This window comes from Agelaius tricolor, unplaced genomic scaffold (genome assembly GCF_023055355.1).
Source record: "Agelaius tricolor isolate 1412-34295 unplaced genomic scaffold, bAgeTri1.0.p SCAF_28, whole genome shotgun sequence".
NCBI classification, from domain to species: Eukaryota; Metazoa; Chordata; class Aves; order Passeriformes; family Icteridae; genus Agelaius; species Agelaius tricolor.
Genome location: NW_027269288.1, coordinates 5,355,817 through 5,372,833, shown reverse-complemented (window position 1 = coordinate 5,372,833; position 17,017 = coordinate 5,355,817). Strand labels below are relative to the sequence as shown.

The window sequence follows — 17,017 nt, the reverse complement described above, 5'->3', positions numbered from 1 at the left end:
ATTACAAGCTCTCAGGAATGCAGGTGATGTTACCATTACAGGCCAGTAAAAGTGCTGGCTGGTTTAATTCATGGAGGATTTTCTTCTGGTGGCCCTTGCTTGAAAATTCTTCAGCAGCTCCAGTGCTGACTGTGTGCTCTGTGTGCACATGTATGCACAAGCATGAGATACACAACTAGCATTGTCCTAATTTTGTATTTATTGAACAGCAAATACTGTTGTTTTCTGGCACAGGGGCAGGAAGCAGTGTGCATCACAAGTGTAACAGTGCCAAACACCGCATCATATCACCAAAGGTTGAACCAAGGACAGGTGGGTACAGCACTCATTCAGAGGTACAAAATAACGATGTCTCTGAAGGCAAGAACGAGCACAGCCACGGCAAGGCCTCCAGCCGAGAGAAGAGGAACGGCAAAGTGGCAAAACCAGTGTTGCTCCATCAAAACAGCACTGAGGTTTCTTCCACCAACCAGGTGGAGGTCCCTGACACAACCCAGAATTCTCCTGTGTCCATCAGCAGTGGGTTAAACAGCGACCCAGATATGGCAGATAGCCCAGCTGTCACTGGTGTGTCCAGCATGGCTGTAGCATCAGTTATGGGAAGTTTGTCACAAAGTGCCACCGTATTTATGTCAGAAGTCACCAGTGAAGCTGTGTACACGATGTCACCCACATCTGGCCCAAATCAGCACCTTCTGTCCTCAGATGCAGCTGCACAAGGACTGGTACTTGCTGTGAGTTCAGATGGACACAAGTTTGCTTTTCCAACAACTGGCAGTTCAGAGAGCTTGTCGATGCTACCCAGCACTGTCTCTGAGGAACTTGTGCTCTCCACAACTTTAGAAGGAAATAGGAAAATTCCAGAAACCACCATGAATTTTGACCCAGACTGTTTTCTTAACAATCCCAAGCAAGGGCAGACTTATGGTGGAGGAGGTATGAAAAGTGACAGCATCAATACCAATATAAGGCAGTCACCCACAACAGAACGTAGCTTCAACTTCAATACAACCCTCACAAAAGAAATTAAAACTGAGGACACATCTTTCGAACAACAGATGTCCAAAGAAGCATTTTCCTCCACTTCTGCATCTAACACTCTCACACTCAGTACTGGTTCAGGTTTACTTCCATCTGGAGGAGGTCTGAGCCCAAGTACCACCCTGGAGCAGATGGACTTCAGTGCCATTGACTCCAACAAGGACTATTCTTCCAGCTTCAATCAGACCGTCCAGAGCCCTCACGTCCATCAGACCCCTTCCCCCAGCTTCTTTCTGCAGGATGCCAGCAAACCTCTTCCCCTTGAACAAAACACTCACAACAATTTGAATGACACAGGTAGCTCATTTGTGAACACGTTAGGAATCTCCAATGTGAAAACAGAGTCCTCGTCCCAAACCACGTCCAACTGTAACGGCACAGTGGAAACCAGAATAGAGTCCACCTCTTCTCTCCAGCTCATGCAGTTCCAAGCAAACTTCCAGGCTATGACTGCAGAAGCTGAAGTTCCCATGGAGACCTCCCAGCAGGCAGAAGGAAATGAAAATCTACTTAAATCAGGGGATCTTCAAGCCTGCAACACAGAACACTACTTGCAGCCTGAGGCCAACGGGGGTATCAGGAATGGAAACAACCTCCCTATTCTCCAAGGAAACATGGTACAAGGACTCTATCCTGTGGCCCATCCTAGCTTAAATAACTCCTCCAACATGGAGCTTAACTTAGACCACTTTGACATCTCCTTCAGCAACCAGTTTTCTGATCTAATTAACGATTTCATATCGGTAGAAGGTGGGAGCAATGCTCTGTACGGACACCAGCTGGTGTCAGGTGACAGTGCTGGACTGTCTCAGCCTGAAGACAGTAACAGAGCGACGTACAACCAGGCCGAGATGTGCATTCCTTGCTGCAGCCCTCAGCAAGCCAACATGCAGCTGAGCAGCACGGAGAACGGAGCCAGCACCATGGCATACATGCACGTGGCTGAGGTGGTCTCGGCAGCTGCAGCACAAGGCACTTTGGGGCTGCTGCAGCAGAGTGGCCGCTTGTTCATGGTGACAGATTATTCACCAGAATGGTCTTACCCTGAGGTAAGTCCAGGGCTTTTATTCACTCATGTTTACTGCTTTATCTTTGCTTTGGTAATAAGGGAACTGTTTTGTTAAAGCTTTGAAAAGGTTTTTAAAATATTTCTCTCCCAAGCCAGAGCATTCAAGGCTGCTTGCATGTCTGAGTGTACTTTTAATTAAGCACTTCATTATCCTGACAGGGCCCTTTCTTCACTAAGGAACCATCTGAACAGAAAGGTATTGTTTCATTGAAAGCCAGGTCTTCCCCACACGATGGCTTGGTGGTGCTGCCTAGGCCCAGTAGAGCAGTAGTATTTGTGAACTGGAGCTGTTCCTTACATTGTCACAGATGTTCCTAGGAGAGTAATTCAAGGCCTGCACAGCCTTAATGAGTTCAGCATTTCCCTCCACCTCACTGACTTCCAAAATCAGTCACATGCCCCATAAGCTGAAAATGGCAGCAGCACAGACCTTGCTGCTGTGAAGAAATGTGTGAGGAAAGAGACTGAGGCACTAATGGGAAGAGAAGGTTAATTTGAATTTTTAAAAAAAAGAGATGGTGGGGGATGTTGTTTTCCTAGGCCCAGCCTTGGAGCACTGTTGAGTCTGTACGGGGGTGTGCAGTAACTGCTCCGGGCCGGTCTCCCTGTCCCGCAGCGCTGGCCGGTTCCGGGGGATGCGGCCCGGACATTCCCGGCCTTCGGCGGGGCGAGCTCGGCAGGCCCGGGCCGGTACCGGGAGGGGCCGCACCGGGCTGAGAGCGGCACCGGGCAGGGAGCGGCACGGGGCTAGGGCAGCATCGGGTAGGGATCGGCACCGGGGTTGAGAGCGGCACCGGGCTGGGAGCGGGCAGGGAGCGGTACGGGTCTGAGAGCGGCACCGGGCGGCTCCGTGCCCCCGGACTAGGGCAGCACCGGACGGGGAGCGGCACCGGGAAGAGAGCGGCACCGGGCGGCCCCGTGCCCCCGGGCTGTCGTTCCCGTGCCCCCGGGCTGTCGCTCCCGTGCCCCCGGGCTGTCGCTCCCGTGCCCCCGGGCTGTCGCTCCCGTGCCCGGCCGTATCGCTCCCGTTCCCGGCCGTGTCGCTCCCGTTCCCGGCCGCCCGAGGGCAGCACGGCCCCGGGAAGGGGCGGCGGGCGCGTCCGGCCGCGCTCCTCCCGCCCCGGCCTCTCCTGTCACGCTCGGGTCTCTCCCTTTTTTCCTGGCAGGGAGGAGTGAAAGTCCTGATTACCGGCCCGTGGCAGGAAGCCAGCAATAATTACAGCTGTCTGTTTGATCAGATCTCAGTGCCTGCATCTTTAATTCAGCCAGGGGTACTGCGCTGCTACTGCCCAGGTAAGGAGCACGGCTCTCCTACATCTGCGGGTTTCCGAGCCTCATTGTGTCCTATACATGTACAAAAGTGCACTGGCATCCAGAAGATTTTCCTCTTTTTTTGACCAGTTTAGTGTGAGAACAGCAATTTGGCATCTTGATACATCACAACAAATACTATTTAGAATCTTTGAATTAACTTTAAAATAATTCTAAGCATTCCTTTTGTTTTGAAAGAGCAGATTAAAGAGTAGCTGTTACTCAAGAGTGCACTCAACTGCTCTGCTGGCTTGATTTGCCTGTTTTGCCCTTTGTAACTTACATGAGAACACCTCTAACCTCCCCACAGAGATTTTCAGTAGTGATGGCCTGCAATATATGACTTCAAGTGGATGCAGAATAACTTGGTTTCATTGCTAGGCCCCAGCTTTCCATTGAAAATGCAGTGAGGCTGCTCAGTCTTTAGAAACAAGTGATGCTGCCTTTTGCCAGAATAACCCATTAGATGACTCTTAAGCATAAAATCTCCACGTTTGAATATACCAACAGGTATTTTGGACTGTTGAATTGTCTAGTCACAAAAATACTGTTCAGCACCCCATCTCTTCACCTGCTCTCAGCACAATATTTGGCACATGGGGTAATTCCTAGCTGGGGTTTCTGCAGGGAGTTCTCTGTTTTACAACATGTATTTTCCTTTTAGCTCATGACACTGGGCTTGTGACTTTGCAAGTTGCCTTCAACAATCAGATCATCTCCAATTCTGTGGTATTTGAATATAAAGCCAGAGCTCTGCCAACCCTGCCTTCCTCCCAGCATGACTGGCTGTCCTTGGACGGTAAGAAAAGTGGGATATTCCTTAAGAAAGCAGAACAAATGCAGAACTGTGAATGACAGAGCAGCTCCTGGTGGGGAGGGATGTAGAGGGGCAGGTTTGTCCTGACAGGAAGGGCTGTGGCAATGTTAATCAAAGTACTTTCATTGAAAAGTTTTATTAGCTCTGTTGGTGTGAACAAAATGTTGCTGCCTTTTATAGAGGATGACAAAGAGGTGGGTTTGTTTGTCTGAATGGAAAGCTGATCATACTGCCCAGTTTCTAGGAGAGAAGCATTCACCCTGGAATTGTCTTTCCTGAGAACTCTGAAACTTGAGCTTGTCTAGAAAAAAAGTGTATTTATTTAAGCAGGAAATGGGGAGGTAGTAAGGCATGTACAAGAGAGATGTGCTAAAGAAGCTGGCATGGTAGCACTTCCAAAGAGCAGCATGGAGACAGAGCACTGTGGGCATTGCAGAGTGAGGAGAGGTTTGTGATGTGGCTGCAGAGGTACAGTTGCAAACAGAAACAGAACTGGCTCTTAACAAGGAGGTGCACTAAGTCTTGTGTTCAGCATCAAAATCAAATTTGCTTGACTTGAGAAGATTGTAAGAGCCTGTGGGTGCTTCTCATCTGCTGCCAGGGCCTCCTGCTGCTTGTGGAGTGCAGCTGAGAGCGTGTGATGGTGATTGATGCTCAGCTGTTAGCAATCCAGGGTTGGCATGCCAGGTGGGTAGGTTATGAATGCCTTGTTTGACAGTTCTTGGTGCTGCTGAGCTGGGAGGAGCTGAGAAGGTGGCTGTGAGTGCTGTCTCTGGTGTCCCTGCAGCTTCTCTGGGTGCTCTTGGTTAGCAGCCCAGCTCTCAATTAGAGGTTGTTATGCTGTGGTGATGGTGGAAGGGAGGGGGACTGCAGCAGTGAACAAACTAGGGCATTGCTAACAGGGAGGGGAAAAAAAAAAGTAAGAGGACCGCTGCATTGCAGAGGCCCTTCAGGGAAAAAGACTGAATAATTATACCAACCATGATTTATCAGAAGCCTCTGCCTTGATGCACAGTGCTCCAAAGGGAGCAAATTACACTGTTATTTAAAGGACCAGCTACATCTTCTCATTTACTGCTAGAGAGCAAATGTTAGCTTAGCTAGCCAAGGTGAAAACTAATGTGAGTTGATTCTATCAATTGAATAAATACACAAATCCCTGACTTCTCTGTTTGCTTTAATTTCCCTGCTTAAAATCCTTGCCCTACTGACTGTTACGTGGTCTTGAGGGAAGATTTTCGAGGAATATTTGTAGTCACAAAATATTGACAAGAATTTTAAAATTCTTTTTAATTAACTCAGTGGAACACTCTGAGTTCCTTTGCATTGTTAAAACACAGTTCATGATTCCAGCTGGAATGAGCACTGCCAGAGAGAATAGAGCTAACAGCCATACCCCAGGAACACCCTGGGAAAAGAACAAGCAATTTCCATCTCATCTAAGTTTAGATAAACAATTCCCTTCCACAAATGTCTTTAAAATAAAGTCAAAATTGCTCTATATGTGAACTCTATGTTTTCAGTTCCATTAAGACAAAAGTCACACTTTTTTTTTTTTGAGCACAGCACAAGTATTTGCCTTTGGGATCAGGGAGCAGTCCTGCTAATGACTGGGAAGGGTTGTGAGACCATCTTCCACCATGCTTCTGCTTCTAAGAACTGAGCCAAGCATAGGAGTGGGCAGAAAAAGAGTCTGAAGGCAGCCTGTTCTGTGCCATCCTCTGAAGGGCTCCTTCCTTCATTTGTGTCTGCTGTGCCATGAAGGATTGTGCACCCTCTTCTGAACTATACAGAGATACTTGTTTTATTCTGAGTTTTCCTTATTTCTCACTCATGGGTGAGTTAGGTCTTTTACAAATGGACAGTTGACACCAGCTGCCGGTGTTCTTGCATTTTTTCTAGTTAATTTGAATAGTGATATTCTTTCTTTTCAAAGCAAACCTTTTTCTCATAAAGGACCACTCTCATGTGATCCTGATCTCTGCTGATAAACTTGGCAGCCTTTTCTGTTTTCTATGTAAAACTCAGTTCTCAGAAGCCATTGTGTGCTTTTATAGCCATTTGAGCTCACTTTCCATTCACTGTCTGTAGAGAGGTTCTTTTAAGAAAAAAAAAAGGCAAATGAGGCTTGAAGAACTGAAGGCTGAACTGAAGGGCAGAGATGATCTCATGGCAGATGCATAAGGAATTATAAAGGCATTTCAATACAGATTCCCAATGGAAAGCACGTTGTGTTTACCCTCTGCAGAAGCCTTTGCTGCTTCCATAAAATGTCTGTAGAGATGGTGTTTCCTTGGCACAGGATGTGATCAGAAATTCTGGGGAAATGCCTGTGAGTGCTGCTGGCATTACACATATGCATCTGCAGGAAAGAGGACAGAACCTAAAAATGGGGGCAGGCCATGTGTGTACTGATGAGTCAAGTGTGTACTGGTGTGTACTGAGTCAAGGGTGTGACTGGCACTGAATGTACATGGCACTGACGCACCTGACAGGCAGCCTTTCAGCTCCTGCTGGTTCTCAGTGTGTAATCTGGCTGTCTTTCCTAGCTGGAAAACATAAAAAGACTCGGGGAGGTGGGGCTTGGTGGCTCACTTGTGTTAGCGTGATGAGGCCACACCAGTGGTATCCAAACTCTCACTTCAGCCTGGAATCATCTGTGAGCAAACAGCCTGTGTGTGCTACCTGTGGCATTCCACAATTTGACAGGTACATGATTCCTGTACAGTGGTAATGTTATCACCAAACCCCTGGCATGTGTCTCTTTAGCGGGACCAGATGCCCTTCTTAGCCTGTGGTGAGATGCAGGACACCAGAGTCGGGTAGGAGAGATGTGCTCAGTATCACTGAACGTTTTGCAGCTGTAAGAGACTTTCCATAGGAAAAAGATCTGTGTTATAAACAGTATTCACAGTTTTTCACTTCTCTTTCCAGCTGGGTAAAGGTGACTGGTGTTTACATCTTGGATGTTACCATAAAAGATTATCTGTTTGGGCTCTCTGTGGGAGGAGGGATGAATGTTTTGTACCTTGTTAAAAGCCTGTGGTGCAGCTTGTGGGGATGTGTGAGCATTGGTAGAGGACACGGATACCTTGTGCCTTGATAGGAGCTATCCAGTAAACTCCTTAACTTTCTATTCATCCTCCCCTCTACTGACTCCTGTGTAGTGTGGAGCCTTTGTCGGTTCTGTTTATATTCCTGCTGAGATGTGTTTGGTGTTTTTTTTCTTTTCACACACTATTATTAAGGACACTGTTTCAGGAAGCCAGTCTCCTACTGCTCTGACTGCATTTCCCAGACTGTCCTTTTCCATTTTGATCATAATGTGATTGAATTGAGGCAAGGAATATTTCCTTTCCTATGCTGAATGTTGTCTTCTGAGCCAGCCTGACTTCATGGTCAGACATCAGATTCCTCAGGCCGATGGTTGAACGTGCCCTGCTGCCCGGGGGTCTGTGATTCCTGTGGATGGTGGGACCGCGCAGTCTCCGAAATTGTCGGGTTTTACCGCTCCGCAGATTTGCCTTATTAGACCAACGAGTAAAAATACAAATACTGAGTGTGCAGCGAAATGAGGAGAGCTGTGGTATGAGCGGGACGGTGACCCAGGCAGGGCTGGCGCGTCCCGGGGCTGACTCTCGCGTGCGGCGCGTTCCGAGGCGCTCGGTGCCCGGTGCGCGCCCGGTGCCCGGTGCGGGGCCGCTGTAAACACGGCGGGGCCGCCAATGGGGCCCGGTGACGTCAGGCCGGGGCGGGCCCGGTGGCGGAGCGGGGCAGGGCCCGCCCGGCCGCGCCGCCCCGCGCAGACAATGGGAGGCGGCGGCAGGCGCCGCCCGCCCGCAGCCGCACCGGGCCGGCGCGGGGCGGGGAGCCCGTCGGACGGGCCGGCCTCCCGCCATGAGGGCGGCGCGGGGCCCCGGCGTGGGCTGAGGGCGGCGGCGGGACCGGCGCCACTGCTCTCTGCCCTGTGGCGCGGTCTGGGCGCTTCCCCTTGCGGAGTGCCCGGGGCAGGTGCCGGCCGCCCGGGATTGGGGGTGTGAGAGGGTATCGGGCGCGGCGATGGCTCCGTGGGCGCGCCCGGGGTGACCGGGACGGCCGCCTGAGCCTCCCAGCCGCTGCCTGAGCCGCCGCCCGGGACGCCGCTCCGGGGTGTCTGTCACGGCGCAGCGCCAGCCGGGGGGCGGGCGGCAGCCGCGGACCGGCCGCGATCCGCCGCGGGCTCTGAGGCGGCGCCGGTCCCGCGGCGAGGAGCGGCCCGCCCGTCCCCGCATGCCGGCCCCTGCGCCCCGGAGCCCGCTGCCCACCGCGGCCCCAGCGCTCGGGCTGCGATGCTCGCGGCCGCTGAACGGCGCCCGGGCTCGTTCTCCTCCGCGGCCGGCCGGGCCGCCCCGAGCCCCGGCTATGCCGGCCAGCCTTAGCCCGGCCAGCCTTAGCCCGTCCGCTGCGGCCGCCGGGGCGCGGGGGTGGCACCGCTGAGAGCCGCCGGCGCTGCGACAGGACCCCGGGGCTCCAGTTGGCTGCGAGGATGCGAGAGACGACAAGCAGGTCTGGGGGGAGCCTGCTCTGCCCGCCCCTGCTGCGGGGTCTGCGCCAGATGCTGGCTGGAGCCTCCGCTGATGCCTTGTAGACTCCCAGGTCAGTCCTCTGGTGCCAGGTGTTGTCACATTATTTACCTGGAAGCAGGTAGAGGGACTGCGGAGGGGTCCGGTGGATGCGCACATGTGACAAAGTACTGCTTTCAGTAAGTATTGCAGGATCAAGTGTTGCGCAGTGCTTGTTTGGGTTTAAATCTGCATGCTTCTGTGTTGTGCCTCACTCTGCTGCACTTCCACGATGATTGCGCGCCTTGCTGCTCGCTGTGCCCCCTTTGCTGTGCCCCCAGCCGTGGGACGAGGCGCTGTTTTCATGTACTCGCCCTGCCGTGCTGGTCCTCAGCCCCTCCCGAGTGATGCTGCGATGCAGGCTCGGAGTTGTGACAGCACTTTAATTGTAGCATCACGTGTGCGGCAGGACACATTACATCGGAGCAGCTCGCAGCCGCGTGTGCCGAGCTGGTACGGCACACAAGGAGGTCGGTAGCCCAGACCTTCCTGGGGATCTTAGGGATGCTGGAAACACACGCCTGCTCCACAGCACGGTATTGGAAAACTTGTTTTGCAGCGTGCTTTGCCAGAAAGAGCAGGATTGGGAAGAGGACTTCAGGAGACTGTGTGGACTGCTCGCAGTTTAGATGGGGTAAACATGACTGACGTCAGACTTGATGAAAGCTTCCAGCAAAGCTGACCTGTTCCAGTGCTTTCAGTTTTCCTATTTACCTAACTTTGCAGCAAGTAGAGACCATTTTATAGCATGCTGCTCTTCAGTCTGGTGATTTCGGAGTGAGTATTTTGACTCTTGAGGTTGCAGATTTAAGGAGAGAAAACTTGGGTCAGAATTGTTGCCATATGCATACGTAAATATCATACACAGTACTGTAAGCACAGATCCTGCATGTGTGGCATGAGATGCTTTTTTCCTGTCTGTAGTCCTTTAGCATGTAGCCCAATGGAGGAGATCTCCAGGAGCCCTGGGTAGTAGCACTGGGCAGGTGAGCAGCAGCACAGCACGTTCTCCCTGGCTGTTGCTCTTGCATACATCCAAGAGCATTTTCCCTGTACATTTTTCATAGTATTGGCACCTGTCAGGTCAGTTTGTGACCTGAGATGCAGAGACTGACCTTAGGCAGCCAAGCTTTTATACAAATTACAAAACAGCACAAGGAGTGATGTCTTTGGCAGTGTGCTCTACCTCTAAAATATATAAAGTGCACATGGCATGTTTAAAACTTTCCTTTGTTTCCTGAAGCAGCTGTTCCTGGATAGCATTAAGATCTTGCCCTCCCTAAGCCCAGGGGAAGAGAAGCCTGAAAAATAGGGCAGCAAGTGCTTTATTGCTGTTGGTATAGAGACTGCCACTTGGGGAAGAAGTCAGCCTGAGCAACCCTCTTGCTTCTCTTTCCTAGTAATGGCATGATAAAGTAGAGAAGTACCCAGTTTTGAGGGAGCACTGGGGGTTACAGAGAGGGACAGAGTAATCCCAGATGGCATGGGAGTAATAGCTAGAGTCCTACAGCACAGGAAGAATTGTGGGGAAAGTGTTGACAGTAAGAAATCATGCCTGGGCAGGTGAATTAATGGCTTAAAATCACTGACAGTACCTGTGTGTGTAGGTCTGGATGACTTCATCATTCCTGCCCATGTCCTGTAGTGTTCATTTCATGGAGTTTCTTCGGCTGCTCTTTAGGCTCAGAGTGTACAATACAGTGTTTTCCTCATCTCATCCCTCAGTATTGTGGCATTTCTCACTGATCTAAAGCCCTGGAAGTGACCTGCCTCATTAATATAGATATGCATTTGTCCTAAAATATTAATTTTAAATGCTTTCATTTGCTGGTAGAGACTGTGACCTGTAACAACTTAGTGCTAAAGAGAGGTTCTCATAAGGGGCATTGAGGATGTAACCCCAGTTCTATTTCAGAAATAGGTGTTCTGCAACAATGCCACCTCAGAAATCAGCATTAAATGATAAAATTGTTACTGCAACATGAAAGATGTTCAGGATTTGTGCTGTACAGAATAATTGAGCAAGATTTTGTAGACCAGTGACAGATGATTTGCAAAATAGAAACAGAGCAGTGGCAGTGTGAGTGATGTGGCCTTAGACTGCTTCCTTCCCCACCCACAGCTTGTGCTGTATGAGAGAATATGGTGAGAGAATTCTGGCTTGCTCTGCAAAACAGAAAAATGTCTTCATGCTGCATGGCTTTTTTTACATTGCTCAGCTGTCACACTTGCTCAGTTCAGTCTGTGTGTGCTCATGCAGGGGATGACTTAACACAGAAACTGCTGATAAAGAAACAGCACAGGCTGGGCAGCCAAAGCCCTCAGAGTGGCTCCTCCACACCAGAGTATCTGAGCACAGTGCTTGGGAGCATGCAGGTCTTGCACACCCCTGTTAGCTCAGTGTTCAGAATTCTGTGGGGCAATAATTGCATGCTGGGCAGATGCAGCCCCAGTGGAATGTGCAGGAGATCATGGACCCTCATCCTTTAATTCTTTTAACCAGTTACTGTCTGTCAGTTTGGTTTGGCAGCATGTTAAAAACATCCAGATGTCCAGGGGAGAGTGTGAAAAAAGAGCAAGTATTGTTAACACTGCTTGCTACTGAGAACTGCCCATTAATTTTTCGTCTGTATTTTCAGCAGTATTTCCCTGTAATCATTCAGGCTGCACTGCCAAGTCATGTGTGGCACAGACAGTTTCTTGCTGCTTGAAGCTTGCTTAGCAAAAGGACTGAAGATCCTTTGGGATGTGTTCTTGTCTGGTACAGCAGTGTACAGAGATTAGAAAAGGAGCTCTCTGTGCTCATTTCTTAAAATTGGCCTGTTAAGCAGAGGAGGGCTTGTCCCTTACTGCTGTGCCTTGCTACACTCTTAGCTCTGTGCCCTGTGTTGGGCACCACACAAAGGAAGTGCAGAACTGATGTTTGATGAAGGTGTGCCTTTACTACCTGTTGTAATAAAGTGTGGGCAGAGGCAGTGCTCTGAGCTGTGCCTGCCCATGGGGGACAGCTCAAAGCCAGAAATCCTGCTGTTGGCAGAGGCTTTGGGTTAGGTGAAGTGTTTGCAGGTGCTGTGTTTCAGCCCCCCTGTCAGAACAGGCTCTGTGCAGGCAGGAGCTGTTACCAGGCTCCACAAGGCACGTGCTCCTGCAGCCTCCAGTGAAAACTTGGGGCACGTAAATGGCTGGCATCTGTTCAGATCCTTACTGAGGAAATTCAGTGTTATTGGAGAGCACTGAGGGAGAAAATGGAGGTGTGGCTTCCAGAATCTTGGAGATTAAACTAACTCCTCTGCTCCCTGCATTTTCCACTCTCTGTGCCTGCTGTGGTGGCTTATTGAGCTGTTGGTGCAGGTGTGCTTTAAATTCATCGTGAAGGGATCTGGGTTAAGAAAACACCACCGGATTAAACCAACCCTGAAATAAAAAAAAAATTAAAAAAAAAGGTAACATTAAACAATACCCAGGTTTGCTGTGTGTAACTGTACAGTTATGTTATATATAACTGTAATACAGGCTGTAACTCTGTAAGATGCCAGCTGATGTAAACAACCATGTATCCTTAGAGGATTTGTAGCAGAATTGTTGTGCATCTTTAGAAGGATTCAGTGCATAACCTGCTGTCATTACTGTGATCAGTAGTAGGCTCTCTCACAATGCAGATGGAAATGAAGCTTGTTCTGCACTTGAAGGATGGGTTGTGTTTTAAGGAAATGATTATGAAACTCAAACCAGTTGCTTACTACTGGTCAAAATCTGACCAGGCAGCTCCTCCCTGTCCCTCCCTGCTGGGACAGTTCAGCTCCCCTCAGGTTGCCACCACCTCTCCTTGTTATGCTAGGGGAAAGACAGTGAGAAGTAATTTTGGTGTTACACTGATATTCTTGAATTTGAAGAAGATAATTTCCATGAAAGAAACAATGTTCAGAATATTTTCTGTGAAATTATTCTCTCTCTTGAAGATAAGGAAATGTGCTTATTGTCATCACTTTTGGTGGAGGAAGCCTTGAAGAACACCTTGAGAAACACTCAGTAGTTTCCTAAAGAACATTAAAATGTTTCTTAGATTGATATGTAGTGGAAAAACTTAATATATGCACAAATTTGCATGTCTAACTGTTTAGCTCACTAAAAGATTTTAAATTCTACCATCAAAAGCAGAATTTTTGAGCAAAACCTTCAGTATGTGAATATATATCCATGTGGATCTTTGTGGCCTTTGGACAGAGTGAGGGTGCTTCCAGTGCAAGACATTTCCTTGGGCTCAGGCTGTTTAGATCTCCTGTACAATGTAGCAGGAGAAAAGCTTATTTGGACAGTGATCTTTACGTTGTTGAGGTCTCATCTTCAGTGCCCTGCAAGAGACTTGGTTTGTCATGAGATCTTCTGCTGGCTGTAAAAGACAAGAATGTGGAAACTGTTCCTGTAACTTGAGTGCCTGTTTAGCAGGTGGCCCTGCAGAGACCCCCTGAAGTGATGAAGAGAGAAAAATGAGAAATAACACAGGATAAAAGCTCTTGAACTTCTCAGAGTGCTAGCTGTAACTTCCAGCCCTGTGGTTGTTGTAGCCCTTCTCTCAGGCATTGCAAGGTGCATCAGTTGGCTCATCAGCAGTATGTGAAATGGCTGGACATGGTCCAAAATTCTGCTAATCTGGTGTGTGTTCAGGGCTGGTATAGGAAAGGAGCATTTTGCCTCATTGCTGAGTTCAGGAGAAACCTTGGGGGAAGGTCTTCTCTCTCCCACTCCCTCCCTGCCCCTCCCTTTTTGTTTTCTTTTTTGTGTTTTGGTTTGGATTCTTTTTGTTTGGTTGGTTTTTTGTTTGTTTGGGGTTTTGTTGTTGTTGTTAGTTTGTTGGGGGGTTTTGTTTGGTGTTTTTGGTAGACTAGTGCAGTGCATGCACTTCAAATGACCAGGGTTCCTTTTGAAAGGGACATCTTGGTGTAATTGATACTACAGAATGGTGAAAACACTATACATGAATAATTTTGGAATTGTCATCAGGTGTGGCTTGCTTAGGCACTGATTTTGGTCAGCTGGGAAATGGTCAGCATGGGGGCACCTTCACTGCTCTGCTGCCCCACTTGGCTCATTTGCTGCCTGGAGCTTTCTCATTTGGGGGCACACCCTGATCTGGGTAAATTCTGGTGGTCTCTTCTAGACACAGGGAGGGCTCTGGCTCTGGCCATGCTGTGCTGGTGCTCCAGAATGTTTGTTTCTACTTCCCATTTTGTCAATAGCAACATGTTTCTAAAATGCCTGACCTGTTAGTCCTGCCCTTATTGTTTCCAGGAGCACTGCCAGGTGTCTGAATAGGAATACCTGGGAGCACCAGATGTTTTGAATTCTGTTTCCTAAGAAAAGTTCTCTGCTTTCGTTTCTTTGGTGTAGTGTTTTGTGTAGTGTCTGGGGACATTGGTGGGTGACAGGTATACCTTTGGTAACTTCAGTCTTCTGACAAAAACTGACAGGAAATTCTCAGTGTCTTTGGGATCAGGAAAGGTGGAGGCTTCACTCATTACAGATCATAAAGCCCAGAGAGAAGAGCCTGGAAATTAGTCACAAACATAGGGCCATCCATTTCTGCTCCAGATTGAAAAAAAAATGGGGAGAAAATAGTAATCTGTACTTCTGTGTTTCACTGTGTGTCCAGGTGTACAGAATTATTCTCTGTGGACCCCTAAATGAGTAGGAACAAACCCCAGAATCTTGCAGCCCTGAGCTTGTTGGTTTATGACTCCACTTTGAGCCAGATTTCTTCTTTTAAAAAGATGCTGCTTGTGCCTGTACAAGGCTGAGGGCTCAGATATGATACCCAGTAGGGCTTGCTGCTCTCAGCTCTAATAAATACAGGTGCTGGGGGCTCAGATATGATACCCAGTGTGGCTTGATGCTCTAATAAATGCAGGAGCTGGGGGCTCAGATATGATACCCAGTGTGGCCTGATGCTCTCAGCTCTAATAAATACAGGTGCTGGGGGCTCAGATATGATACCCAGTGTGGCTTGATGCTCTAATAAATGCAGGGGCTGGAGGCTCAGATATGATACCCAGTGTGGCTTGCTGCTCTCAGCTCTAATAAATGCAGGGGCTGGAGGCTCAGATGTGATACCCAGTGTGGCTTGATGCTCTCAGCTCTAATAAATGCAGGTGCTGGTAGCCAGCTAGGGAGAATGGCATTACCTGTGTGGAGCCCTGTTCCCTGCAGGGCAAGTGTGGCCACTTTTGGAGGTGCCTGGGCTGTGTTTTACAGGGAGGGGAGCTCAGCAGGGCCAGGTCTGTGCCAGTCTCTGCAGTGGACGTGCTCTGCCTGGCAATGGGGAGGGAGGAGACAGCGGTGTGGACTGCACTGCAGCACACTGCAGCACTCCTGGAACAAAGATCTGCTGGGCAAACAGGGCTGCTGCTGCTGCTGCTGTGTGCTGACCACAGCTGAGGGACAGGGCCCTGACACCTCAGCAGCACCATCAGTGTGTGTGGTGATACAGCTGCCAGTCCTTTCCCAGGGGCTTTGCAATTAACAGGACAAATGAAGGATTAGTAAGGCACTAATAATAAATCTTTTGGATTAGTGAGCTCACCTCTGACATGAGGTTAGATGAGAGGTGCTGACCACAGTCCTCCTTTGTCCCTGGCTCTTGAGCAGCCAGAGGGGGATGCTGAAGCTGCCCAGAAGGGAATGGAGCTCTTGCCTGCTGTCAGACCACAGCAGCCTCTTGGTGAGAAGGGGATGTCTCCAGCCCCTGGAGCTGAGCTGTCTTGTACCAGTGGTCTGCAATATTGTCCTTAGTGCAGCTCAGCAGAGATCCACATCTCTCCAATACCTTCCCCTGAGAGCTGTGCCTCAGTGTAGCATAGAATACTCCTACAGCCTTCCAGGGAGGGCTCTGTGTTCTTCTTGAAGAAGACTGACATGTTTAAAACCTCATCAGAGCATGTCTATTTTGGTGCACATACTCCTTTTGCTGTCACTGGGAGTGGTTCTGGGTTTATGAGTGTTCTGCACACCACACCATCTCTATGGATGCATGAAACTGAACAATATGGGGGCTGTCTCTCCCTTACAGTTTACTACCTATGCTCTTAGCATGATATCAAGATTCATTAAATGTTCCCTATGCACAAAACAGTCCTGCCCATCTTCACATGAGCTGCGTGAAACTCAGAAGGACCTCTGCATTTGCAGCCATTCCCTCTGCACTGACTGGCCCTATCCAGAGAATCATTGCCTCAGCTGATGTCTGTGGGATCAGGTTCAGCAATGATCTGTTAATCTGTCTGAACCTCCCTGCTCCACCATTCAAGCTTTGGTAGCTGTAGGATAGTGCTATGTTAAAATGCAATGAGGGACAAATCAGTAACACAGACTTCTGCAGGGACCAGAGGGCTCCAGAGTTTCAGAGTGGTGTTACAGGATTGTCAGTGCCCATACTCCAAATTATGGTGGTTCTGTTTCTGGCACTTGCCTGAAGCTGTTTTCCAAGAAAGGGAGGGAATAAGTGCCCTGGGAAGGAACAAGTGCCCTGTTAAAGGCTCCTTTTCCTAAGCACAGAAGGAAGCAGAGGAGCCTTTTTCTTCCAGATACCATTACTGCATGATTCCAGGATGCAGGCCAGGCTGAATTCAAGGCTCTTGTAAAGTAGGGCGGTGACTCTAAAATGGCAGATGTGATCTTACTGAAATGCTCTGTGAATGGGTATATTTTCTTAGAGTTTGTGTTTTGAAAGGCTTTGCATTACCCCTTGTATTGTGTGCCTACAGTTGGACTCACAGGGAAAGGGATTTGTCTTCTGCCTGCATTTTTCATTTTTCTGTGTGTTTTCTGTAGGGAAGGTCTCTAGAATTGCAGTCAGAGGGTTGCTGCAGGAAGTTGAAGAGCTAGGATGAAGAGCAAATGTGTGTGCATTTCCAAGCAGAGCAAACCTCCTCTGTCACTTCCAGAATAGCTGTTTGTGACTTGAGCTTCCTTTCCATGGAAATGTCCTTACTGTGGCTTTCTCCAACCCAGATAACCAGTTCAGGATGTCCATACTGGAGCGACTGGAGCAGATGGAGAGGAGAATGGCTGAAATGACAGGCTCCCAGCAACACAAACAAGGAGTAGGAGGCGGGAGCAATGGGAATGGGAACAGTGGAACACAGGTGCAGGTATGAACCCTTCTGTGTCCAGACACAGCTTTGT

The 17,017-nt window shown here is 49.2% G+C and overlaps 2 protein-coding genes and 1 long non-coding RNA gene across 11 annotated transcripts in view; 2 read left to right on the top strand and 1 right to left on the bottom strand.

Moving 5' to 3' along the window:
- MRPS16 (mitochondrial ribosomal protein S16) overlaps positions 1–17,017 on the bottom strand; it is a 320,729-nt gene that overhangs the window by 123,186 nt on the left and 180,526 nt on the right. The gene's annotated exons all lie outside the window — the stretch shown is intronic.
- CAMTA1 (calmodulin binding transcription activator 1) overlaps positions 1–17,017 on the top strand; it is a 248,296-nt gene that overhangs the window by 202,634 nt on the left and 28,645 nt on the right. For 6 of the 9 annotated variants that reach the window (XM_071449111.1, XM_071449110.1, XM_071449115.1 and 3 more), the window contains 4 exons: positions 235–2,090; positions 3,277–3,403; positions 4,086–4,220; positions 16,844–16,983. In XM_071449111.1, coding sequence (XP_071305212.1) covers positions 235–2,090; positions 3,277–3,403; positions 4,086–4,220; positions 16,844–16,983 — 2,258 coding nt within the window. Of the gene's footprint in view, positions 1–234; positions 2,091–3,276; positions 3,404–4,085; positions 4,221–8,047; positions 8,980–9,488; positions 9,617–16,843; positions 16,984–17,017 lie in introns of those variants that run through there. The other 3 variants (XM_071449116.1, XM_071449117.1, XM_071449118.1) reach the window with 3 other exon arrangements.
- LOC139600735 (uncharacterized) lies at positions 9,638–14,967 on the top strand. The gene is made up of 2 exons (XR_011682654.1): positions 9,638–14,689; positions 14,745–14,967. It is a non-coding gene; the product is annotated as an uncharacterized lncRNA (long non-coding RNA).